We start from the raw sequence: 27,809 nt of genomic DNA, 5'->3' as shown, positions 1-27,809 counted from the left end.
CTGCCTTTGCTCGATCAATCAGTTGTCGCTATATATACTCAAAGCTCATTTGGAATCTGCGATCATCTAAATACATCGACGTCCGTTTCAACGATGAAATGGGAAATCCAATAGCAACGCTGTCCATAAAAAAAGCCCGCTCCGAGCAAGTATATATAGAGCGGAGTCCGATACGGCAAAAACAATCTGTAGACGCGCTGCCGCTGCGCCTCTCACACATATATATTGATCTATTTAGAAGATATGACCCAATTCAACGGAGAAAAAAAAAAGAGAGAGAGAAGTGCGTACAGCGGGCCAGTTGGCCAAAAAGGGCTCGACGCTTCGCGGAGAAAGTATCGGCTGCAATGGCGGCGGCAACAACAATGCGCAACCGACAAGAAATACGGAGGGAAGGAGGTCGCGCGCGGCGGCGGCGGCGTGAATGACACGCACTCACACACACACACACACACCCCGCCCGCTCTCTAATTAAACGGCCGCCCCGCCACGCCCACCATTCAGTTTAGCTTCGAGGGCTCCGTCTCTATTTGCACACAGGCGACGAGGAAGAGCGCAAAGGGCGGAACGGCAAGGAGCTAGGGGCGCGACTGCGCGTTCACGCACTCTGAACGAACAAAACAAGAAACCTTCACGGACACTTTACAGGAAAATGAAAATTAAAAGAAAGAAGAACAAGAGAAAAACACGCCACTCTACAATTAAGGCACCTTTAGGGCGTGAAAGACGCTTAAAATGAAAGAAAGTGACATTCGTTTAAGCCTACCAAGGTCTGACTGTTAACTAAAGCAAGATTACCATTAAATGTAGCCGGGTGAGGTCTCTACATATTCCTACTCCATACGCAGTCATCTAATTCCGTTTGTCTTCACCGACAATCATACGGAACGTCTATAGGGCCGGTATTTTGTAGCGAGTACTTATGACTTATTCTATACTAGTCTTATCATCCACCGCTCACGGCCGGCTGATTCCGTTGATAACGCGAGCGGACCGTCGCTCTGACCACTGACAAAGCTCGATAAGCGCGAAAAGGCAATATCCCCGGAAAGGCATCGCTACAAAATACCGGCCCAGAATTGATTCAGTAGACGTTTAATTCAGTAGACCTTCAAAATTTCGAATAGCTTCAGTAAGAATAGTAGACAAACCACTCGGAATGGCATCATGACCAACGCGCCAGAAGATGAAGAAACGGAATACGACGAGTGGTCAACTTTTGTTGTCTTCGTTTTTCCTTTTCTTATGTTTCACTCTCACTCTCTCTTGTCTTAACGTGTTTAGTCATCCGGCGCGTTGGTACCAATAACAAATCTTCATCAGCTAGTACAAGTTATTTCACAAGCCGATATTTCACATGAATCTAGTAGAAGTTTCATTAGCTTTCACCAGCTAGTAATTTTCAGTTCTATATTTCAATAAGGAATTACAGGGCTCGATAAAGCGTGTATAGGTCTAAGGATGCAGTCGAGAATCTGTTTTCGTAAGGTTTCCAAACACGAACGAAATTCAAAGAAATAAAATCTGTCTAGACATTCGAAAACGACCGATACGATTTACGAAACGCGTTCACACCGACCCTACGCGAAAAGATGCCGCCGGAACGCCGCGTTACGCGAACAGCGAAATCTCTCTTGGCTACACAACTGGTAGCGCCATCTATCGTGTCTTGAACGAATAGTTCTCGCCATTACGGCCGCATTGTATCAAAACGCGCGCGCGTAATCTAGTCTCGGCATAACATAATGTACATAGTTGCGACCGACTTTAGGACACGACAGTTGCTACCCGCAGGAACAGAACAAGCGCAGACGAAGCCAACGAATTCGGTCGCCAAAACACGTAACTGTGTGCACCATTGAAGAGCGAAACTTACAAAAGCGGAATGCATTAATAGACGTTAGCACTGCATGCAAGATATACCTTCAGAACTCTAACGCCTATATTTCAAGCGAGCAGTTCCTCGCTAGTTTGTTAGTCAATGGCCCAAATATAAGGAAAGCATGCATGGTATACAGTGTTGAATACTTCCGATAAACAATGCACGGTATGTCGTTAACAGTACTGATGTCTGCTGATAACACCCCCAGGCGGCAGACATTTACTTTCTGTTAGACATGGAGTATCTGTAAGTTTACATTATAAGAGAGTATCTGGACGCAGGCAACAAAATGTGATGAGAACGCGTGCGCTACAGAACGAGCGTGGAATCGCCGACGGTCAATGAAACCGACACATAAGCAGCGCGTTATTTTGAAAGGGGAAAATTGTCATCCACTGTAGAGTTCTTCGTCCACCTTGCGGTTTTCCGCAGAACTTATTTTCCGTACTGCAATTGGTTGGTTTGGCTACAGGTGCAATCAGTTCACGTTGCGGCTGCGTATCGAGAAAACGAATGAGAAAATGGCACGCATGGATCGCTCGCGTGATTCTATTTCCGAGACCCTTAGGCCACCGTATTTGAATTGCAAGCAACTGCCGAGTTAGAGCCATGGAATGGCGACGCAACTGCCGGATCCAGCGCCGGTGGTGGTATGTGTACTGGGTATATACCGGCTCTCGCGTCAGTCCGGCACATAGCTCATTACCGCGCGGTCTGCTGGGGCCGGTCGCCGCTGTCTCCGCGCGCGGTTCAAGCCTGCCACCAAGTTATAGGTTCTTACACGAGCGACCTATAGTATGTATAAGCCGAAGACATTGAAGGCTCCGTTTCCTGTCAGGGGTGTGGGGTACACGAAAGGAGGGGGGGGGGGGGGGGGTAGGGGGGTATAGACGATGTGTGGATGAAGGTTCGGAACGATCTGATGCATCTTTTCGTTTCAGCCTATACGCCGACGGCCCGCGAGCCAATTTCGTCGGGGGGCGCCCGGGGCAGCGAGGGGGCCATCCATCTCGGGGGCACCTGCGCGCTCTCTCTCTTTCCCGGTCGTGTGCGTACGTACACGGGCTGCGTGAGCTACGCTATGCGCGCGCCACAGCGCATAGTATACACCGCTGCATGCTTGCGCAAATCGCCCTGCTCCTTCGCCCCCCTACTGGTCCTTTATTAATGGACGCCGACAATGACCCCGCGGGTCTTGGCTGCCCTGCCATGCCCTCGCGCGTCGTAACCCCCCCCCCTCTCTCTCTCTCTCCTTTTCTCATTTGTTTTAGTTTATTTATTTCCACTCCATTGCATATAAAGAATCAAGCTGCAGCCAATATATGGAGCATAAAGCCCGCGCACGCCTAGCTAGGCGAAACAAATTGGCACCGAGACACGCATACACTGCGTACAGTTTTTGCCTGTCCAGCGCGAAGAAAAAATTCGTAAGCTGCCCGCGGTGCATACCGCTACGAGATGAAGGAAGAGCGAAATCCGGCGTTCTGGTCATGTGCAGAAGGCCTATGCGAGAAGAAGAGAGTGGGTGAGCGGATGTCGTTGCGATAGCACTCAGTCTCCGGCTGCAAATAACTGGCTTATTCGCCGTATATAAGATCGAGAGAGACCGGTGCAGTTCGTACACGAAGTCTCGGGCAGTTACAAGTCACGCAGCCGCCAAATTTGGTGCCAACACTAGACAGTGTCGTTCACGCAGCCACCATATTTGGTGCCAACACTAGACAGTGTCGTTCGCAGTCGAAGGTCGTCTCATACTCATCACGACGGACCACTCTGTTCAGTACAGTTTGGAGCCTTTTTATCCATGCAGGGAATCAAGTTTTAAAAAGGCTAAATCACAGCGATCTCATTTCAACTGCGAATGTTAAACGCAAGACGTTGACTCATTACCAATTAGGTCGTAATTTGCGAAGATCGCGTGGGCGATCGGCCAACTAAAATTTATAACTGCGCTCTACTGCATTTCGGAATGACTGCGCGCAACGCCGGTATAGACCGTAACTGCCGGCCACAATTTTGCAGCCATCCACATACTCATCAGTCTCACGTTCACACACCAGTCACGTTGCACAAAGGCACAGCGCGAGAGGAGAGACGAAGATCTCCCTTTGCACTAATATTCTTACGAAAGCTATACATAAATCATCTTGACTAGGGAGTTTACACGCGACCGGGCTTCATACGGAGGAATATCCAGCACGCCCTTTGGTGTTCAGACAGCGAAATGAAGCAACGGCTACGGTCAGCTGACAAAAACGCGCGCACAGAGAAAAGCGCAGTCAGTGGAGAGGCCCAACGAGCCAATAGCTAGTTTTACTCTTTACAGACATACTGGGCTACGGAAAACGTGGACGGCAGTAACAAAGATGGCAGCGACATTTTGTGACGATTTGTACAACAACAACACGTGGTACATTTCTGTGTTACCATGGGTGCTCTCGTCGAAACAATATAAAACAGAAGGGACTGCACGTTGTCATTGTGTCAGTGCCGATGCCTTACACCAGCAGGTACGCAGAATATGGTCAGTTTCTGCAGTCTCTCTGCGTCCTCTCTTGTTATTCTCTGCGCCACCAAACCGGCTGCTCACGTTCATGCTCCCTATAACCCAGCATTTTGTGAACGGTAATTAAATAAACGGACAAGCTAATACTCTACTGACATCGCACTCTCGCGTTTTGTGTGTTTCGTCAGCTCGCCGCAACCGTCAGACAGAACCTCAACAGAAGCAGTTTCAAGCTCCTATATAGGGTGAACTTTCTGCACTCGAATAAGCTTGTCTGCCCATGGTGTCTTTCTTTTAGAGAGCAGCTCTTAGGCGCCCTGTGGCGAGCGTCGGCGTCGTACCTCGTAACCGAGCGAACGAGCACAGCGAAAGATGGCGAACGCAGAGCGCAGCGGGCGATATAAGACCGCGAGAGCGAAGAGAGCGCGAGGAGAAAAGCGGAGGAGGAAGGTATGGCGAAAGCGTGAGAAGCGTAGTGCCGCGCAAGACTGACTATGGCGACGATGACTATGAGATGGCGCCAGAGTTACGCGCGTCGTTAGGGTACACTGTAGTTAGGGTGCCTCAATGCGCTCGCTCCCCTTCGCGCCGTTCGCGGGGCGCGCGCATCGAGGCACTCTACGCGTCGTCTGCTTACTAAAGCGCTGCATGAGCGGAGGTATGTCTGCGGCGACTGATGTGAATAGCGCCCACGGGTCAGCCACGGCTGCCTCTCGCGATATCCCGATTAGCGAGGCAGTCGCGCCACACTTCGCTCCGTTTGGAACATGGCCCACGAGACAGATTGTCCGCGACATCCAATATATCGCAAAATTAAAACACGTATAGAGCTGCGCTCAAATTTTGCATTAGGGAGTATCGTAAATGTCGGTGAATTTTTTTTTCTCTTTTTATAGAGTGACTGCAGTTATAATAGCTCGAAACCGGATTTGTTGTGTCCGTTGGTCATCCATCCTTTCCGTTACGCCGACGAAGATGGTCATCATCGTGTCGTCAAAAAAGTCGACGTTTCACCCGAAAGGCGAAGCATCGATTGCGATAGCAAATTAGTAGAGAGCTATACGAAGCAATGACAGTAGTTTAATGGGCCGTATAAAGTTGTAAACATTCGCTTACTAACTAAATAGACAAGCACGGTGTCTGTCACGCGCGCACAGGTAAACATGAACACATTTCGCTCGATGATCGCGGAAACTCGCTGTGAAAACGCCGGAGTGAGAAAGCGCGCCAGCAGCAGCGGGCAAATTGACCTTCGCACTGTCTCTCGTCTCGCTTCAACGCGAACTGAACGTCGAAAGCACAGCGCATACGAAGCTACCGGCACTCGGCGCATGCACTTTGTTCCCATCGCAGATCGCTTTAAAGATGAGGCCCCAGCGGGCGCGCACTTCGCCCACATCGCAGATCGCTTTCGAGATACGGCGCCCGCGCGGCCGCACTGTGAGCAGCAGCCGACGGGGCAGAACGCACCCCCCTCCCTCCCTCTCCGTCGCCTCGCCTCCGTGCACGCACGCGCTTTCGGTCTGCCTTCCTGCCTTCCTCCCTCGCGTGCGTTACATTGAGCCGCGATTGCCGCGGCTCACCCTCGTACGCTTGAAATCGTACACGGCCACTTGAAATCGAACTGAAGTACCTGCGTCAATGTTGGGAACTGAAAATTTGTTAGCGGTCTTCTGCTCAACAGAGGCTCTCAGAGTGGTGGTGTTCGTGCATGTATTACGGAAATCCCAACGGACAATACTTTTGCGGACAAGGAAGACGTTCTTGTCAAGATGGCGGTGCACGCGATGATGAGAACCTGCTGCTGCTGTAGTAAATGAGTTCAGAGCCGAAGCAATCACTGAATTCTACCAATTTCCTTTTCTCCCTCTCTCCATTGGTTTTTTTTTTTTTTTGAAGAACGTTTCCAGTAACTGAAATGTTAGTTCAAGTGATAAAGTATGACTAAATGCTTCCCCTCTTCCTCACGCTTCTGCTTGGCTAAATTAAGCAGAAAGTAAGTGATAAGGGTGACGTCTAATATACTTGCGCCCAATGCTTGCTCACCGACACCGACTCTTACTCCGCAAGCGGCCAAGACACCATCGGTAACACATTTGCGACGCTCAATCGAAACACCTGCGTGCCACAAAGTGTCCGCGCAACCGCCGACGTAACCTTCCTCGATTCGATAAACAAGTTCGCGCGCGAGACGAAGCGAGAATGTCGGATGCGACATAAAGAAAACATCGACGGGAACAACCCTTACTTAACCGCCGCAGTCGTCATTAATTATCAGCGAGTCATGTATGTCGCATGGACGGCGATGACCACGGCTCCAGCTGGCACCTAATTTAAAGAAGGAACTGTGTTCACATTATAAGCGCGCAGATATTAGCCGGACCCAGCCATTTCCACGTGCCGCATATGCTTGTGGTTCTCGCAGCGTTAGTCCTTTCACCCGAACCCGACGATTCGATACCGTGAGAAAGAAAAAGAAGACGAAAGAAAGAAAAAAAAAAGAAAAACTTACCCGTGCGGCATGCTGCATCGCGCGGTAATTAACTGAGCCACTATATAGTAGTTCATACACGACCCCCCGAACCATACGTATGGGCTACGAGGGTAGTCGCGTAAGGGCTTTAGATAGATTACTTTTGACCACCCGGGGTGCATAGCCTTCGTCAGAATCTCAGAATTGTATACGCTGGCAAGTTTTCACGATTCGCTCCCACCGGAATGCGGCCGCTGCGGCTAGGAATCAAAGCGGTGACCACGCGCTCTGCAGCACGACGCCACTGCGGCTAATCGACCACGGCAGACTGCTACTTAACGTCATGGAGGATGTTGATGCGTCGTACAAACCGAAATTAACACGAGGTAACGAAAGGGTGAGCACAACTTTCTCATTAACTATGTGTAACTACAGTGACTTTTGCTCGGTGCGGAAGTACTACTATACAGAATCCCCCCAGGTAAAAAAAACTGAAGCATCAAACCTGCTCTGGAAGAAAAATAAGAGAACATATTTAAAGAAGAGGAAACGGTGGCCACAGCAGCGCGCGCTTCACGGCCACCGGTCACAACGTCTGTGTCACCCAAATCATCGTCGCCAAATGGATTCCTTCATTTGGCCGAGAAGGTAGCACGGCCTTTATTGTCATGAAATTGCCGTCTGGCTACTGCAACTAATCAGACCTCACTTACGACCCCCTTATACTTTTAGAATGGTGTCGGCAGTCATTTTTGCAATGAAAAATGCGATAGCGACCCGGACGCGACTTTACAATAGCTAGTAGGTACAGGGGGGCGTCACTGCGGGCCGCGTGACTTCCGCTTAACACGTGTTGACCCGGACATACATTTCCACCGCGTAATATATGGTTTATATCAAATGTATCGCCTTACCACTATTTCAGCGCTAATTTGAGATCACATTTCTACGAAAGCCCGCGGAATACTCTTTTATCAAAGAATGCTTCTTTATCAAAGAATGCTTCTCGGAAAGGTTTAAGAAATTCCACATTCGGTTCTAATTAGGTGCACCCCCTTAACAGTGAACCGGAGTGCACGCACGGTGAACCGCACAGCTTTGTTATGAAACCAACAATACAGGTGTCCATAAAGCTAGCGGGTGGTCACTAGCTCTATCCGCACGAATAGCATCCGCTTCGCCGCTGACGATTGCTGACGGCGCGGTTTAGCTTGCGATCTGAAAGCCAACGGTTGAAGCCAACGCAACAGTGAGAGAGAATCAAGCGTGAAGCAGCTTCCAAATTTTGGGCAAAATCGATTACCTTCCCCAAAACAAATCTGGAATATGAAAGGAAGGCGGACCGACGCAGTCGGAAGGAGAGAAAACCCCCGTGAGAAAGCAACCGTATAGAATACGACGAAGTATGAAGAAGACGAGGACACAACTAACAACGCAGTGCCACAACACGCTCTTCTAAAAGGCAAAAAAAAAAAAAAAAAAAAAAAAAGGGACGGCACCGCGGCACGTAGTCAGAGACACTCCGGGGTGCTGAAACAAATGGCGTTCTGCGCGGCGGGCGACTACCGGTCTGGTAGCGAAAGCGCGCGCGCGCGCGCGCACCTAGCACCCAGCAGACACGTCTATCCTATATAGTGCCACGCCTTCGGCCAAGAAAAGGGGCGCTTGCTCACAGCCGCACCTCCGGCACAACATCGCAGCAAAGTGCCGCCGCCGTTGTCGGCGACGACGACCGCGTGGGAGAAGAAACGACGAGAGCGCCCAAGAGGTGACGTGACGAATGTCTTTGCATACCCCCCCCACCTTCAACCGCCAGACCCGCTTATACACTGCAGTGTTGAGAGGTGCACGCGGGAAGAAAGTCGGGGCACATCACTCGTCACTCAATCACCGGCTCTCTCTGCGGGGTCGCGCCGCGAAACTGGACTAATGCGCACGGGACTCACACGATGTGTAGCAGCTTGGCAATATTTGCCCCCCCCCCCCCCCCCCCGTTTGTCATTCCGAGCGAGAAAAGTACCTCGTTTTCCGTGAGAGTGTTGCCACAGCTACTGATTTATCAGTAGGTCTGCCCATTTTTTTCTCGTATCGTTAGTGACTCGGTGATTAAGCTTCGAAATCTACTGACATTTGGCGTGTACCAGAAAAATACAGTAGCAAAATCTGTGTAAAAACTTTCTACATTTTCTACTACTGCTACTTTTCAGTAGATTGCTGCTTAAGCGCAGTCAATTTTCACTGTGCACAAGCAACCAGTGATGTGTGTGCTTTTTTCACTTTTGACCCTAAAACTATAGTCCAAAACACACTGAACACTCCAGGCTTTAAATACCATATGTCACATGAATCTCTCCAAAACAGTATTGAAGGTTGGAACAAGGTGCTTTTTTTTTAATAGTTATTGTTTTCCAGGTTCCCCGTGCGCCATGTGGTTTTGGAAACCATGCACAATGTCAGAAATTTCCAAGGTCATTGTATTGTGTAACTGCTTCGCAGGTGGCACGTTGTAGAACTAAAGCTAATAAGGATGTGTGAATAGTAATTTTTGAGACCGAATCGAATACAAATCAAATAGGGCCAATAGTCGATCTTTACATCTCAGTATATTTACAGCTTTAGCAAGTTTCTGTCATTAAGCTGCACATTATGAAGTGTTACTTAGTAAAAGCTCAAATGGAACATTAGAAGCAAACAAATTTATTCTGATAGTCATGGTTCATTGGCAAGTGCAGAAACTAGCTGTACAGCTGGAAAATTTTGGATCGTTGAATGCTGCATAAGTAACTTCTCGTAATTTATGTCTACTATGGCCACTGTAATAAAATTTATTGCACAGTTGGCAATATAATTACAGTGGAACCTCGTTGTTACAATTCTATGTAATGCTTTTTTTTTTTTTTACCGGTGATACGAATTGGTTGGATAATACGTTGGATGAAACGATTTTCGGATAATACACTTTATTTTCCAGTGCCCGTGAAAATCGGATCAACGAGGTTCCACTGTATTCGAAAACTATGAGAAAAATATGCGTATTTACGAATAGTGAGTACTTAATTGAAAGACTGAATCAGATAAGGCAATATTCAATTCATTATTTAAAGTTTCGAATATTTGCACAACCCCTCAAAAATAAGCACTGGATATGTGCCAACAAAAACTTCATTTAAAATAGCTCTTTTGATAGCATTAAAAAATAGATATCAATTTCTACTGATTAAAGCAAAAATCGACCTTTTTTTTATGGTCTGTGACAACACTGGAAAAAGAGCCTCATCTGTTCGTTTGCAGGATGCAAAACAAATCATGCCATACTTGAAAGAAAGGCATTTCTTTCAATATTTCCGCAAATGGAAAGGGGAAAGAATATGGCCTTGCACAAATGCATAATAATGCAGCAAGTGGTATTACAAATTCGCACTTGGACTTGGCTGCATAAATTTAAAGGTACACTAAAGAGAAAGACTAAATTATTTCAAAACTTGCCATCCCTGTAAACCCAATCCCTTCCTGCTCGGAAGACTGCAGTCAAGAGTGGATGCCATAACCACTACAGAGTTGAATAAATGCATTTTCTCTCCCTGTTATGAGAGATCTGTACAAACTCCTTAGTATAGGTATAAATCAAGAACGGCAAGACTGGTTGTGTTAACTTTGCTCGACATGTGCGTGTATTAAGCTTTCTTGAAATAACTAGGCATCATGACAAAATTTACTTACTGTCACGAAGGATGGATGCGGCAAAAAGTTACTGCTGTACTTTTCCTTGAATTAACCTAGAACTTAAACTGCAAGAGGTAATGGCACGCCACGTTGACGTTTTTACCAACAGATGAGAGACTTACCTGGTGACCGTACGGTCTATGCGACAGTGTGCAGTTGACACACAGTGGCACAATGGACAGGCACAACCTTTGCTTGCCTTTGCACTTCCATAGGAATTGTTTACTTTACAAAATAATGACTGCTATATAAAGTCAAGCTGCAAGTTTACAGCAGCCCATGTGCGAGCAACTGTGGCGCCTGTGCGAGCAAGCTAAGCCTCAGAAATGGCAAGAATCCCAGTCAGTGTTGCTTTAGGTTGCCTTTGATACAGTATTCGATTTGAGAGAGCTTCAAATGTGCTCTTTCATCTCTAATTCCTGTTATTATTATTAGTGCAATGTGTTATTACTGCAATGCGAACAAGTCGTTTCCAGCAAGAACCAAAATCAAGTCTCCGTGGCCATGTCACGTTCCCACAAAAAATATTTCCTTCACAACTTCACATCCTCTGTCCTTTAAGCATGAATGTTCCTAAAAGCACGATACAACTTTGGTCTGAACATTTAAAAAAATGGACACAGAAGGAAGTTTTTTCCTCTTTTTTTGGTTTTTTCTCAACTAAATAGGAAAATGCATACATAGCAGACAGTGAAAGAGCAGAACAGCATATATCAAGTGCCAGATAGATCATAAGCTACAATAAGCATGCTGATAAGGTGGCAGCTAAGAAGGATGTGAGAGCATGATGAAAAAAAGAAAAACAAAGAAAGAGTAAATGCTGAAATTTCTTGCTTCTTTTTATGTCATACGTAAAGTACCTGAGCAGTGGTTTTTTCCTGGCTAAAAGCAGCTTGCTGCCAAGATTATCAGTAAACAAACAACCGCATATGCCCACAGTAAAACATTAAATATTTAACACTAAGAAAGGTACACTGTCAACTCCACGCTAAAACCCCGCTCTATACAGTTGACGTTATGGCAAACAAGCAATAACCACCACCGACACACAGAGCATTTGCGCAATGCAGTGAAGGCAATGCATGGGGAGGCATACCGTGATCTAACGAGGTCAAGTAGGCTTCCAGGAAAATTATGAAAGGAAGAAAATTCAATATTGAGACATGGAAGAGAAGGAATGACTACAACATGGTGACAAAACCCCACTCGTATGATAGGTGGTGGCGAAAAACCTCGGGTAAACCAAATCTCCCAGATTCCTCAGAGTGCCACTACGGAACCACCACCCACAGTGTCGTAGGAGCAGCCATTCGGCAGACTGAAAGGGGGCTGCCAGCCCCCAACCCCATGCCTTTATTTGTGACATCCAGGTTCCTGTAACCTTGGAATTTATGTTATTGTCTTGGTTTATTCTTTCTTTCAAACATGACAATGCCCTTTTTAAGCAAGAATCATGCTGCCCTGTTTAGCATTTAGGGTGGACAAAGAAGCCCAGTAGTAGTAGTAAACAACTTTATTTCGGAAAACCGTCGGTTTCCTACGAGGAGATGGCTGTCGGGCCTTGCCTGGTCGCCACCTCCTCAGCCCAGTAGTAGTAGTAAACAACTTTATTTTGGAAAACCGTCGGTTTCCTACGAGGAGATGGCTGTCAGGCCTTGCCTGGTCGCCACCTCCTCAGCGCATTTGATGGCGCGGAGCTGGGCGTCCAGGCTTGTAGTCATTAGGGTTCTGTCCCAGCCTTAATTCGACGGTGACTGTCCTAGGAAGTATGTTATCTGCCGTCTCTGTTTATTCTTTCCTTCAAACATGACAATGCCCTTTTTAAGCAAAAATCAAGCTGCCCTGCTAAGCATTTAAGGTGGGCAAAGAAGCCCACTATAAAAGAAAAATCACCTAAGCTATAATTTTGGCTTTGTTCCATGGTTTAAATCGCTTGGCGGACGAGATGGCGCCATGGAAGGGAATGATAATTAAAAATAAACCTATTTCATAGTTGACAGAACAAAAGCGGCAAACAAACAAACTTATGCTATGAATTGCAAAGGAAGCCTTATAAGAGGTTCACTAATAATTTACAACATTCAGTTGCATCGTTGATAATCTAAGACGTTTAAAAAAACAGTGGTGGAACAAACACTCACCACCAAGAAAGTCTGAGCGCTTGTAGGACCACAGTTGAAAGGGAATGGCTTGCGTCCATCTAGAGATGAAAATGAACAAACAAGAAAGCACATGTTAAAAGGTCAATGAGAAAACGTGCCTGTGAGAACTCTTGTTTGGATAACATGATACGCACATAATATGTGGTCTTCTGAGCCTTTCTTTTATACAAAGTCAAAAGTAAAAGTTGTGTTTTTAACAGCAAAGCTGCTTGAGCCAGCCATAATTTGTGGTTTGTGATTCGTATCAAGAAACTATCAAGAAATAAAAGAAAATAAACTTTCTTGCCCAGGCGGAATTCGAACCCGCATACCCACGGTCCCAAGGCGAGCGTCGTAACCACTAGGCTATACAGCCATGCTTTCAGTTATGCAAACCATATGATTGCGTTCGAGCGTCGTCGTATTCGTCCACAGCTGGCGCGTTCACACGCTCGTGATCTGCAAGGTGAAGAGGGTTTGCGCACTACGCTCGGGAGAGAGAGAAGAGATAAAATGAGAGCGAAAGAGAGAGAAACACGCATTCACGAAGTGGATCTGCTGGAACGCGTTGTCGGTATTGCAACGTGGTGGAACACGGTGTCGGTGCTGCAAGCTGCACTATGCAATGCGCAGTGACAGCCTTAAGTCCGAGACTCGCGAGAAGAAATTATCATCATCATGAGTAATAAAATAAAACGTTATCACGCACGTCCAGAAAATGCTGGGCTACGATCGTCCAGCTTCGCTGTTTCAAGCGTTTTTTATAGGAATTGCGCTTAGCTATCAACATAGCACCAGAGCTTTCCAGTACTTTCAATGGACACGAAACGACTCAAAGCTACGGAAGCACTTCCTATTGCCGCGACGCTATCTATGCCCAACCACGCTGACGACGAAGACGACGACCTCAAGCGTGCAAGCGAGGTGCTAGAGAAGAAGTTTGAACTGAGCGCTTTGTCCTAATTGCCTCAATTAAATACCGCTCTTCGCTCTTGTCTCCAGTGAGCCGTGACACTGGTGGAGGTGCTGGGTCTCGCATCCTCGCCTAATGATTGGGACGACTCCTGCGAGTAGCCCTGCATCCAGCCCTTCAAGACATCATCCATGTGTCGAGACAGCTGTGCACCGCGCAAGCCGCCGCCTGCAAAGTCTGTGCCCAGAATTCGGTCTCTTGCAAGGAAGTTTGTCAGCGACCGCACCGACTCAGGAAATGGCGCTTGCAAGTACAACACAGGTGACTGTTCAAAACAATCTAGTCCCCACAAGCTTCCACGGTGACACGTATGAAGACGCCGAAGACTGGCTGGACCAGTACGAACGTGTAGCTAGGGTCAATCAGTGGCGTCCGGACCAGAAGCTTTCCAATGTGTACTTCGCTCCTTGAAGGTAGCACAAGGACGTGGTTTCAAAACCGCGAGGCACATCTGACAACGTGGGACGAATTTTGCCGTCGGCTAATTGATATCTTCGGAAGCACTGATCGCCGAGATAATGCACAACGCCTTCTCGAGTTGCGCATTCAGAAACCCAACGAAAGTGTTCCCATGTTTGCCGAGGACATGTCTCGTTTGTTTTGCCGCGCGCATCCCAACATGCCTGATTCGAAGAAGCTGAGCCATCTCATGCGCGGCATCAAAGAACCGCTATTCGCTGGTCTCGTGCGCAACCCGCCAACAACAGTAGAAGAATTTATTAAGGAAGCCACAGCAATCGAGCAGGCGCTCCAGCAGCGTTGCCGGCAATACGAACGCCTGACTAACGATGCACCTGCAGGAGCCACAGTACTGGCAGTGACAGACGAGACCTCGCTACATCAACTAATCAGAGACATTGTGCGCGAGGAGATTGCGAAGCAAACTGAGACACCGAAGGAGTTTACTGTTGCTTCAGTCGCTGATGTTGTCCGCCAAGAAATCCGGCAAGCATTTGCATCTCATGAGCCACTCCCAGAACCGTGTCCCAAGCCGCGCTTCAAGCCACGCGCATATAGCTACGCAGACGCTGTCTGTTGCCCGCTTTCTACGGTGCCAGTACAGCAGTACCACCAGCGGCCACCTATTGCTGCTGCCTGGATACAGAGAGAGCATTTCAGGCGACCCCAGCTTCGCAGGACCGACGTACGGCGCACTGCTGATCGCCGACCATTGTGCTTTCACTGTGGTGAACCAGGGCACATTTATCGTTTTTGCCCTCATCGCCAGGGTGGCATCCAGGAAATGTCACCTGCTACTCCGTGACAGTTTCCAAAGAGATATCCACGCTTCGACGACAGTATCACTCAGGAACAAGGCAGTTCAGCTAATATCCGGTCGCGCGCGCGCCGTCTCCGTTACGCTATTCTTCGCCGAACCATCGCAGTTTCGCCGACGTGGTAAGAGGCCGCTCTCCAAGCCCACGGTGGGGAAACTGAAATCAGCGACCTCCGGGGGGAAGATTGCAAGTCGTCGAACCGCCGAAAATCCCCCATTATTACTGAGAAACGAGCAGAGCAATCTGGAGAAACGGAACACCGACGAATTTGTGAATGCCGACCTACTCTTAACGATTTATGGACACGACGTGACAGCTTTAGTTGATACTGGCGCAGACTTTTCGATAATGAGTGAGCAGTTGGCAGACCGGCTTAAGAAAGTCAAAACACAATGGACGGGCCCTCATATTCGAAATTCCGGGGGCCAGATAATGTTAATTACAGGAAAATGCACTACACACACTCCAGATAGGAAATACAGCTTTTGTCGCCTCTTATGATTTTAAAAGTGCTGCAGATCACTCATCCTTGCAATGGACTTCTTGCGGGAGTACGGCGCCGTGGTTAACATACGGGATGGCGAGATAACCTTATCAAATAGTATAGACACGAGCCACGACGAAGAGCGGCCACGTACATCGTTACGTGTCGCCGCCGTATGCATACCACCACTATCATGCAGTCTTGTCTCCGTCAGTTGCGGAGAACAGTTTAACAAGGACGGTGTAGCCGAACAATTAACTGCACTTCTGTTCCATCAAGGTGCTGCCATCGCTCGGGGTATCGTCAGCCTAATCGGTGGTCCACTGACAAACTTTACCGATGAACGCCGGCACATCAGTAAAGGCACCGCTATGGCATACTCTGACGAAATTGACCACGTTCAATACTGCTTTGCTGTAAAAGAGGAATCAACCACCGATACGATGCCACATGCACCCGTCGTCGACGCTGACCCAGGTTTAGTGCCGTAACAGAAACAAAGTCACGGGGAACTGGTTCTCTACAACGTCCCGAGTGCGTCAAACACCACTGACGAAACACCGCATTATTACGGAGGAAACAGCAGTACCCATCTGGCAGCATCCGTATCGCGTGGCTGAGAAAGAGCGTGAAGCAATACAGCAGCAAATCAAGAAAATGCTAGATGATGTCATCCATCCATCAAAAAGTCCTTGGGCGTCGCCGTGGTACTCGTTAAGAAGAAGGATGGTAGCCTGCAGTTTTGTATCGATTATCGCAAGCTCAATCAGATTACGAAAAAAGATTTGTATCCCTTACCACGCATCGACGATTCCCTCGACAGGCTACGGCATGCACGGTACTTCTCGTCGATGGACTTAAAAAGTGGATACTGGCAAATAGAGGTCGATGAGCGGGATCGCGAAAAGACTGCTTTTGTGACGCCTGATAGGCTGTATGAATTCAAAGTTCTACCTTTTGGTTAGTGCTCCGCCCCAGCCACGTTTCAAAGGCTAATGGATACCGTTCTCTCAGGCCTAAGTGGAAGACTTGCTTAGTGTACCTAGATGATGCGATTGTTTATTCTGCCACATTTGATGAACATCTCAGACGGCTACGGTTAGTTCTTCAAGCCATACGGTCTGCTAGGCTTACTTTAAAACCTGAAAAGTGTCACTTTGGCTATGAAGAACTACAGTTTTTGGGCCACGTTGTAAGCCACACAGGTGTCAGACCTGATCCTGAGAAAATCGCAGCTGTCGCAAAGTTTTCAAGGCCTACGGACAAGAAGGCAGTCAGACGCTTCTTGGGCCTATGCGCATATTACCGGCGATTTATTGCGGGTTTTGCACGCATCGCCTCACCGCTCACCTGCCTAACCAGAGAAGATGTCGCGTTTGTGTGGCGCGAGGAGCAGGAGGCGGCATTTAACGAGTTGCAGCACCGTCTACAAACTCCACCTGTTCTTGCCCACTTTGACGTGGATGCGCCCACAATGATCCATACCGATGCCAGCAACGTGTGTCTAGGCGCCGTCCTTGTTCAGCGGCAAGGCGGCGCTGAGCGAGTCATCGCTTACGTGAGTAGAACACTGTCACGTGCCGAGTCGAACTACTCCACCACAGAGAAGGAATGCTTGGCTGTAGTATGGGCAGTTACCAAGTTCCGCCCGTACATATACGGCCGCCCATTTCAAGTCATAAGTGACCACCATACTCTCTTCTCTGTTGGTTGACCAACATGGAAGATCCATCTGCACGTTTGGCACGCTGGAGCCTACGGCTTCAAGAGTACGACATGACAGTGGTCTATAAATCGGGAAGGCAGCACTTAGATGCTGACTGCCTTTCCAGATCGCCGATCGAGTCGTCAAGTGGAGATGATGACAAATCCACAGGCTTTTTAGGAGTTGTTGATGCGGCCACCACCTCTCAACAACAACAAGAGGATCAGGAGTTCGCTTCTCTAATTGATTTCTTAGAAGGCTGCACCACAAACAAGCCTGGATTGTTCTCAAGGGACCTGTCATCATTCTGCATACACAACAGCGTCCTTTTTAGAAAGAACTTCTTTTCAACAGGGAACAGATATCTACTAGTCGTCCCTAAAACTCTCCGCAATGAAATATTGCAGGCCTGTCACGATGAAGCTACCTCAGGCCACCTAGGGTACACAAGAACATTAGCACGGATCAAAGAGAAGTATTACTGGCCACGGATCGCAGCACAGGGAAGCACTACGTTCGAACGTGCCTTAACTGCCAGCGACGAAAAATGCCACCTGCGAAACCTGCCAGACTATTGCATCCCGTTCCAGTGCCGGAAACGCCGTTTGCAAAAATTGGGATGGACCTTTTGGGCCCATTCCCAATATCTGCCGCCGGAAATAAGTGGATCATAGTTGCGACAGACTACCTCATGCGATATGCAGGAACCAAGGCACTTCTGAGCAGCACAGCAGCCGAGGCCACACAGTTCTTCATTGAAAACGTCGTCCTGAGGCACGGTACTCTAGCGGTCATCGTAATCGACAGGGGAACTACGTTCACCGCTAAACTTTTGTGAACTGTACTAACGCTCAGAACTGTACTAACGGAGCGCCTCAACAAGACTCTCGCAGACATGCTGTGCATGTATGTCGATGTGGAGCACAAGAACTGGGACCAAATATTACCCTACATCACGTTTGCTTATAATACGGCTCGGCAAGAAACAACAAGAATGACACCATTCAGTCTCCTCCACGGTCGAGAAGTGACTACAATGTTGGATGCTATGCTGCCTCATGATTCCAGCGATTCCGAGAGTGACGGCGCAGATTTTACAAAGCGCGCCGAAGAAGCAAGACAGCTCGCGCGCGTTCGCATAACTAGCCAGCAAGACCGAAATGCCCGACGTTACAATCAACACCATCGATCTGTCGTCTACCATCCCGGCCAAAGAGTCTGGATTTGGACTCTAGTACGGCACCGGGGCCTCGCGAAGAAACTTCTACGCCGATACTTCGGACCATACAAGGTTCTACGACGCCTTAGCAACGTCAACTATGAAGTCGTTCCTGACAGCCCATCCTACTCGAGGCGCCGTAAGAACCTGCCTGAGACTGTGCACATGGTGCGCATGAAACCTTATTTTTCTGAATCACATGGGTACTCTCTGGTTTGCTGATCACCGGGTGCTACCCGCCGAGCATCGGGACAATGCTCCTTCTGAAGGGGGGCAAATGCCGCAACGCTATCTATGCCCAACCACGCTGACGACGAAGATGACGACCTCGAGCGTGCAAGCGAGGTGCTAGAGAAGAAGTTTGAGCTGAGGGTTTTGTCCTAATTGTCTCAATTAAATACCGCTCTTTGCTCTTCTCTCCAGTGAGCCGTGACAATATGATGGCTAGGGTTGACTGCGCTGCAGAGTTTGTGACAGCAGGACAGGACAGCAATAGTGAAGCCAATAGAGGAGGCAACTACCATTGACAGAGTTTTGCAGCTCTAGCTGTTATGTACAATACCCTTCAGCTGCATTTGCAGTGTCATCACCATGGTACTGTCCCAGAAACTCTGTGCGGTCATTTTCTAGATATTTCTATCTTGCATTTTACACATTACATTTCCAAAACTATTGTCATTGCTCAGACTGCTTTTTTATTTTTGCTTAACTAGTTTTCTTTAAGAAATGTGAAATATTTGCAGCACCAGGCAAAACACTTTCTCATTCCGTGTATGTGCCTCTCAGGCTAGTGTGGATATTATGCTGAGCCAAAACGTTTCACCCATATGGCAAAGCAGGACAGTGATAGTCAGCACAATATTACACACATTATGGCAGCATTTTGTGGAGCTTGAGCTGCAGTAAACATTTGAAGTGGCACATGCAAAATCTAGGAGAAGATTTTTTTAAATTTGAGGACGCTTAAGCTCCAGCATTTAAGTGAGGAACGCGATAGCATTCAAAGATCCCCGACTGCTTCTCACGCTTCCCGGCAACTGCAGCTTATGTAACTGTAATGTTTACCAGGAAACGCTGGCCGCAAACGCTATGCACGAAGGCAAGCTTCCTGGTAGAAACGCGGCCTCTTGCGTGGGCCGATCGCGGAGGTAGTGCATAGCCGCGGCAAAAAAATTGCATCCATTTTCAGGTTTCTGTTATTTTTTCACACTTTAATATTCCAGTCTGAGAAGATTTACATAAGAGGCATGCACTGTCCGTGGTTTGTTTCATGCCATTTGTTTGTGGGCTGTCAGTCTCAAATTCCGAGGAATAACTTTGTCAAATATGTAAGACAAGGTATGAGCAACTTTAGTGATAGAATGATGTGGCAATATAACCCACGTATACCGCATGTCATATAGCAAGGCGTGGCATATACATATACCTAAATATATATGGCAATTTTCGCTCGCAGGATGCCAACGCTGGCGCCAATGCCGACGCCAGATTTTTTGCGACACGGGGCCTTTAACGCTATCGCAGTTAAAACTGTGTGTTGCTCAATCCTTTTTGTCAGTAAGAACATGCAGACCCAACAGACAATAAAGACCTGGAATGCATAGGGAAAATCAACTGTTTAAATGAAATGCAGAAAGGATGGAAAGGTAAGTGAAAGCGTAGAAAAACACAGTGGGAGCCAAGGCCATATAAAACGGCTGTACTGCGGCGAATATTTCAAATACAGTTGACTTCCGTTAATTCGACCCCGACGGTATCGACAAAATTGATTTAATTATCCAGCAGGTCGAATTAAACAAGATGCAGAAAAAACACCAAAACACACCACTGATTCATTTGGCGGTATTTTCTCAAGCTTAACACGTCTTCGAATCAAACGCGCGGAAGTTTTCCGGGTCTAAAGTAGAAAACTAACATAGAAATTATTTAAAGCTCCTAAGTAAAGAAAAAATCTAACGCGCCCCCGATTTTATAGAATGGTGGATGGTTTATTAAATTCAACTTCGCCACAATACAGCCATGCTATGCGGTAAAACATACAAAAGACGCGAATACAGTTTTGGTTTCGTATTTGATTGCATCGCGCAAGCAACTAGCGGCCCAATTTCCTCGGAAAACAAAAGGTGCCCGTTAGAATCTGGTGAATACCGTAATCAGACATTGTGGGCTAGTGTTATTGCTTAAAATCTTCCTAGGGCGGGCCGAAAATAGGCATTTTCTTTATAGATGATGTGTGTTCAACGCACTCACTGTCCGCTAAGCTCCGCCGAAACAGATGCTGCCACTAAAGGGGTCATTATTAGAGTCATAATATGGGTCAGGCGCGTGCATGCAGACTCATCAAGTGCGAATTATCCAACGAATGCCAATTTTAGGATTGAACTAGCAAACATATGGATAGGGGCGAAATGCATAGGCGCCGACCAGGATCTTTGGTCACGATCGAATTAACCGCCAGGAAGTCTTCTGTAGTAAAAGTGTCCTTCGAATCGAATATTCGAAGTTTCTGATATTCGCACACCACTACTTACAAGTGATTCTGATATGTCGGTCGTGGAACCTCTGAAGAAATTAGTGATATTGCCAGTAACGACTGTAGGGACGTAAAGTAATAACTCTAAATGATAAAAGTGGCAGAAGCTTTGTTTCAGTTTTCAGTGACTCAGTGATATTAGAAAAATTACACTCAGAATCCCTTGTGGGAGTTATCTAAACGATGCGTAAGCATATGCTACCAATCTCCTGCTGTTTCGTCATTGTATGCTGCTGTGTTTGGTACAATTGCGAGAAACACCCCAAAAGAATCGTGAAACGGAGAAGCATAGTTGCAACACCAAAATGTTAACGGAGACCAGCATGAGACGACGAAGAGGCGAGTAGTAGCAATGTTCACTCATGTTATATTATAATGGTGCGTTTAAATGATGTCGCTGCTTCGTGGAAGATGAGCACTGGCTGATGCATGCTGTAGTACGTGACGTAATTGAACAGTGTCCCGTGTGGTAGACCTCATACGTAAACATTGTCGATGGCATTGCCATCTCTTGATGCGAACCATTATCAACCGTGATCAACCGTACTCCAGCGGCGGCTGCGTATGGCGCGACCAAGCAGGCCCTACCTTGAAAGAGATCTGCAATGGGGACAGAGTGCTGATAGCTTCGTGTGCGCTGTGCTCTCGCAACTTAGTTCGTGTTGAAGCAAGAGGCAGCACGAACGTCAATTCGCTCACTGCTGCAGACCGTATCTAGAAAGCAACTGTCTTAAGTGACGGACAGACGGGTTGCCTCGTTGGGTAGGCATAGAAATGCTTACGCATTTAAAATTGAGCAGAAACCATTGGATGATGATAGTCAAAGTTGAGCGATAGCTTGTTCGTAGATCTGCTAAGATACGTTACTGAGACAATTATTGTTAGCTTTGTTGGTGGCTATGAGGCTTGTGGGGGCTGTTATGTATCATGTCAGAGTGGACTCGGCCAGCAGTCCACTCCACCTTACCGTGCGACGAATGAGCTGATGTATTCATTTTCCCTGCAGTTATTCTTATACCATGCGATATGTTTTGACCAGCATCTCATGAAGCACTGCACGAGCTGCAAAGTGCTTTTTTTCAGAGGGAGGAGGAGGGGGCCCTGGGTTTATGTGCCAATGCTTCAACATAGTGTGACAGGTTTGACAAAGGGATGCGCTGTATGGTGGCTTAGCAAGCTTCCTTTCATGACAATGACGGCTTCTTGGTATCATAGAAGAGTAATTAGCTAATAAAGGTCAAATTATTTTTCTCTCAAGTGTCCCTTTAAAACACACAAAGCACAGTACACGAATGTTTTTGCATCCTGCCCCCTTTAGAATGAGTTTCTGTGATCTGAACTGGCATATCCAACATGATATGGCCAATAGCCAGCGGAAGGATTGCACTTGTAGTGGCTCACTGGGTGGTGTAAAATAAAATTTCTTGTTGGCCCCCACAAGACTGTCAATACCGCACTTTTTCCACACCACACAATCGGCCAGCATAGAAGCAGTGAACATAATACCGACGATGCGACTGCTCACCCAAGTCATAGAGGTGGCCATCAACATTTGCCAAGCAAATGAAGTGCAGGTCCACATCTGTGTCAGCACTTGGTGCCTGGAAAGAAGTTATTTAGAATTAAATTTCTTCACAAGGGGATGAGAACTTGTAGTGGCTGCATGGTATACAGTATTTCAGAAAATGCATACGAAATTCATTATATCGAGAGGAGGTGTGATAATAGGCGATTTCCACAGGATAACTTTTACCACAGAGGCATACAGGCAATTAAGAAATTTAGAATGATTACCTTCTCACCCAAAAGAGTCAGACAATTGATCCTAATGCAAGATTCGAAGTCTGTTGTCTGAGTAGTACAGAACCGGTTCTAGACATGAAAAAAGCTAATGCTGCTAATTCTTGCAGTGTAATAAATTCTGTCTAATTTCATTCAGAAAACTGAAACAGAACTGCTGAAGATTACAAGTGTCAGTCACACCTTTAGCAGATGCCCATGAATGATGTCAATGTTTATGCCTGGCCAACGGGCAAGCATGGAGCGAGTGAGATTGTAGCCTGATAACGACACTAACTTTATGCTTCACCCTATATTATAGATTTGACCACATCTGGCTGTAGCGTTAAGGTATTATGCAAAACCAACAGCTGTTCGAACTATTAGCTTCAAGATATTCGACACTAATATTATTAGCTTCGACTTCGCTTCGAACCAACTAATTTATATTCGCGCAAGCCTAGATTGTACCGACACTTAATAAGGAGGATGAACTGTTCAGCCAGTTGGTCCGGTATATAATTGTTGAGAGCAATTAGAGCTAAAAAGGGCAAACATGTAAAAATGGGGACAAACACAAATATTCATGTTCGTACTGCTTTCTTTATGCGCTTCAATTATAATGCTAATTCCCCCGAACAGTATTGACCCGAGACACAAAAAAGTGGCCTTCACTAACCTGAGTTTGCCCTGCTCTAGCACACTCAGCATGGAGTTCGGCAATGTCCTAAAAGGCAATATGCATAGTTAAAGAACCTTTTGCTCAGAAAAGTAATCCACCACACATCACAGAGTTCACAAAGGTGTTCGAGATAATCAGTGCACAGCCAGGCAAGCTGATAACTGACAGCGTGGTATTACAGCAAGAACACAAATATATACTAGCAGCTAACGTATTGAACACAATTAGCACACAGCCCGAGTACATCCAGGGGAAATAAAATTGCCAAAAATAAGAAAACACTGATGCTAGGATGGCATTGGTAGAAATTCTTAGTCAATATATCAGGTACCTTTGGTCATTTTTATATGGAAACAAATGGCCAGATTATTAAAACTGTACAGTTCCTTAAAAAGCAGATTAAGGTATAAATGAACAGAAATCTACCAGACGTGAATGCGGCCAGCCCCATGAAAGCAGTTCAACAGCCTATAAACATGCAATAGGTCCTTTTCAACAACACTTTGCTGCGTTTCCAGTGCAATAGTACCAGCAGAATGGAATGGTTATCATTAATGCAGGGTTTACTAACAGGTAGATCAATAATAGGTAGGTACTAATAAGTAGATAGTAGATCGATTGTGCGTAATCTTCCATTTGCTATACACACAAAATGAAGGTACACTATACAGTCGACTTCTGGTGATTCGACTTTGAAAAAAGTCTACTTATCCGTCTAATTATCCAGTTAAAAATATATATATATTAAACTATGGGGTTTAATGTGCCAAAACCACCGTCTGATTATGAGGCACGCAGTAGTGGGGGACTACAGACTAATTTGGACCACCTAGGGTTTTTCAACGTGTACCTAAATGTAAGTGCACGGGTGTTTTCTGCATTTCCAGTGGGTTGAATGAAAAAGATGCAGGAAAAATGTGCAAGCACACTGCTGCTTTATTTGGCAGTGGTTACCTCATCCTGTTAACACGCAACGTAGCCATTTTAGCGACTCTGTTGCGAGATTTAGCATTCTTTGGGGGGGCCATTAAAGAGAATTTTCTTTTTAACGACCAGAAAGTTTTTTTAGCGAAATGACGGAAGACTTCGAGACAGTTAAACGACTTCAATGTTACCAAAGTTGCTTCAAAAATGGCCTTATAGAATGCATTTTATTATTCCAAAGCTCTAAATAAGTGGCCAGAATTAACTGTATGACTCTCAGACTATGACCACAATGAAGCAAGGGTGGTATTATTATTATTTATGATTGCTTTTTTTTTTTGTCTTTACAAAGGCGATTAGAATGGGTCTTGACGTTGCAGGTTCTGCACTTTCACTAAATAGTAGTATGTTCAACTGGTGGACATTAGCAGTCAATTTACCAAAACATGATGCAATAAATTTTATGTTGTAATTCAGAACTCAGTATGTGAGTAATAGGATAAATTGACTCTAGAAAGGGGTAACATACTGGAGAGGCTTGGCTCGTGAATCTGAATGCACCGCTTCCATTTCTCATGGCTTTCGAACAAATCAGTACCACACAGTTTTTTCAGGTGGATAAGAGGTTGCAACATTGTATATGACTTGTGTAATGTTCACATAATTGGCAACACTATCTTAACAACATGCGACCAAGCGTGTATAGCAAAGTTTCGTTTTGCGACTGCCAGGAAGTAGAAAATTTGCAAGGACATTGTGGACCAAGTGCGTTTTTAGAGACTTAGCAACAGTATTTAGTTAAAATTGAGCTTCTTTGTCTCACTCTTGCAATGCACTCTAAAAAAATTTGGCAGCACTGCTAATGCACCTCTGAACCTAACATGAACCCAGTTTTTATGAATTCGTGGTAGAAAGCAATGTACACCCAAATCTAACATACACTCAAGTATAATGTGCACCCAATTTTATAACAAAAAGAAACAGCAGCATGCCTTCAAATCTGGCAATCAGAAGTAAGGTGAAACCTGCAAAGTTTATCTTCACAGAATGGAAATAAATATACACATAATGTTCACCATCGTCAATCTCAGAGAAATTTTCAAAAGAAATGTCCCTAATTTCGCAAACATGGGAAAGCAGACTGCACTTCGCTCTGCAAGGCTGGCCATGCACAGCTGCTACGTACATTAGACACCTGCTAGTCCTCAAACTAACAAGAAGACTCGCTCATCAAAAGCTACAATGTAAGGACATTTTGAAGTGCTCCTGTCCTGTCATGGGAAACCTCCATTAAATGAAATGACTACCTACCTTACACTGCTCCAAGTGGGATCCCCTTTGGTCAGGGTTCATGGCTGAAGTAGCACTCACGAATTTCTGGATCACAGAGTCAGCTAAAAAGCAAAAAATAAGAAAGGTGCAAGGAGATTATGCACAACACGTAACAGAGAAAGTTTAGTTATTTATTTTTAATTTTATTGTTTTATACATATTGCCGATCACGTGGGGATTAGTGCAGGAAAAGCATAAACATAATTGAAACGTATTACAAAGCAAAATGAGTAATTATATAAAGCACAATTTTGTGCAACATGAATTGCACTTAAACCGCGACTAGAGTGTAGCAAACACATTAGCAATAAATATTATGTGAAGTAGTAAAAAAAAGTGTAATGAACATGGCTGTACAAAAGTGCAAGAAATTAAAAGACAGGCACACATAAAATGCAGTTCATATCTAACAGGAATGTAGGTTAACTAGTGACAGGAAATGATCAAAGTGCTTACTGCTACATGCGGGCATACTGCTCTACCCTTTAAATTGCCTGTGAAAGGTACAAGAAGTAGAGTGGTAAATATCTATGCAAAGCAGGTTATGGAAAAGTTGGTAGATCATTTTCTGGAGTGCAAGTTTCATATGTCAAGGCTGCTGAATTTGTTATACTTATTCTCACAAAGAAGACTTCTTTTACAAATCTCTACATGTGGTTTGTAAGTGACTAGAAACGATAATTAAGTGCTTTAGTTTGGCGTTGTTACGCCCCAGCAGCTAAACGGAATGGAAGCACGAATGCGCATGCGCCCTCCGCTTAGCCGCAAGCGGGCTAGCGAAGCGAGAAAAGCGGTCCGCTTACAAACTGCCTAAGCGGAGCGTCGCTGTCATCTTTCGCTAGCGAGGATGGTCGATGCACGCGCCCTCTCTCGCACGCGCATCAGGGCACCTTGCATCGAGGTAATAGTCGTGCGAGTGCGAATAACTTGTGCAATACACCTCCAACTGGTTCTTTAAGCAAATAAAGTGAAGTGAACAGCACAGCTAACAAAAACATTGCCAGCGTGTTGGCATCAGAAAGGATTGGATGGGATGCAGAATACAACCTCGCTGGCTATCACGTGGTGTTCACCAAGTCGACGTTTCATTTTCCACTGGATAAAGTGGACCGCTAATGCATTACAAATGCCCGTCTAGATACTTCATGAACATATAAGTTATAGATATATTCGTTTTACTTTGTAAAAGTGACAAAAGTTTTTTTTTTTCCACTATGCTGAATTTGGCCAGAGGGCACTGCAACTACGAAAGGTCCGCTGCGCTATGCTAAACGCATAACTAAAAACAGGAAAATCGCCCACCGCTCCGCTGTGGCTTAGCGGGGCAACTCAGAGTGGACTGTAAAGACACTCAACTAAAACACTCTAGTAATGCTAGCTATATATACAAATTTGACGGCATATAAGTCACACAGAGGCTGTCCAACAACATGGAAATTTAAACTCATTCAACCTCCATGCTTGTCTAACATTTCACATAGACAAGCATGGAGGTTGGATGAGTTTCAATTTCCATGTTGTTTCCCATGTCCCTTTTGCCTAGCCTACACTTGCTGCCAACTTTGCACGCAATGACCCGTGCGTATGTGATTGCGAGGCAGACATTTAAAATGCAATAACCACACATCACCTGATTTCCGCAGTCACACCAGTGACAAATTTAATTGACATTTCCTGACTGTAGAGGAGTGACTCCACAAAGCAACACTTTGTGGTCACTGAAACCAGGGAAAAATCTTTCCACAGACAACTGCAGATGCCAAAGCATTTGAGCTACGTATATCCACCTATTTCTGGTTGAATAGAAGCTTTTAGTTTCCAGTTTGATAGATCTGATTAGCATTCTGCTTGCATTACGCTGAGTGGTCCTGTCGACAATGAACAGGCATGGGCTTCAGCACGCACGAGCCAAAACATCATCAGGGCTCAACCCTTGACACTTGCACCTGCTCCCCCGTCGTGGAGAGGGGCAAGTACAAAGACCACAAAATATGACGAAGGCTACTCAACTGCAAGCTTGCATACCACAATCATAGATAGCTAAAATGTGTTTCCCATGAAACGAAGTCTATTCTCTGGCTATAAAGAAGAAAGTAATCAAGTCTGAATCTGCTTTTGTCGATGGCCTATTTCTTATCAGATGTAACTACAGATACTTTCCACGTTTGGAAAAATA

The 27,809-nt window shown here is 46.1% G+C and overlaps 1 protein-coding gene across 2 annotated transcripts in view; it reads right to left on the bottom strand.

Moving 5' to 3' along the window:
- The window catches only part of LOC119449946 (ubiquitin carboxyl-terminal hydrolase isozyme L3-like), a 94,104-nt gene that overhangs the window by 53,521 nt on the left and 12,774 nt on the right, over positions 1-27,809 (bottom strand). For both annotated transcript variants that reach the window (XM_037713249.2, XM_037713248.2), the window contains exons 5-8: positions 25,613-25,695; positions 23,375-23,422; positions 22,442-22,517; positions 12,726-12,784 (exon numbers count right to left, since the gene is read on the bottom strand). In XM_037713249.2, coding sequence (XP_037569177.1) covers positions 12,726-12,784; positions 22,442-22,517; positions 23,375-23,422; positions 25,613-25,695 — 266 coding nt within the window. The remainder of the gene's footprint in view (positions 1-12,725; positions 12,785-22,441; positions 22,518-23,374; positions 23,423-25,612; positions 25,696-27,809) is intronic.

Source organism: Dermacentor silvarum, chromosome 4, assembly GCF_013339745.2.
Source record: "Dermacentor silvarum isolate Dsil-2018 chromosome 4, BIME_Dsil_1.4, whole genome shotgun sequence".
Lineage (NCBI taxonomy): Eukaryota > Metazoa > Arthropoda > Arachnida > Ixodida > Ixodidae > Dermacentor > Dermacentor silvarum.
The sequence above is the reverse complement of the archived record's forward strand: the minus strand, read 5'-3'. Positions and strand labels throughout refer to the sequence as shown.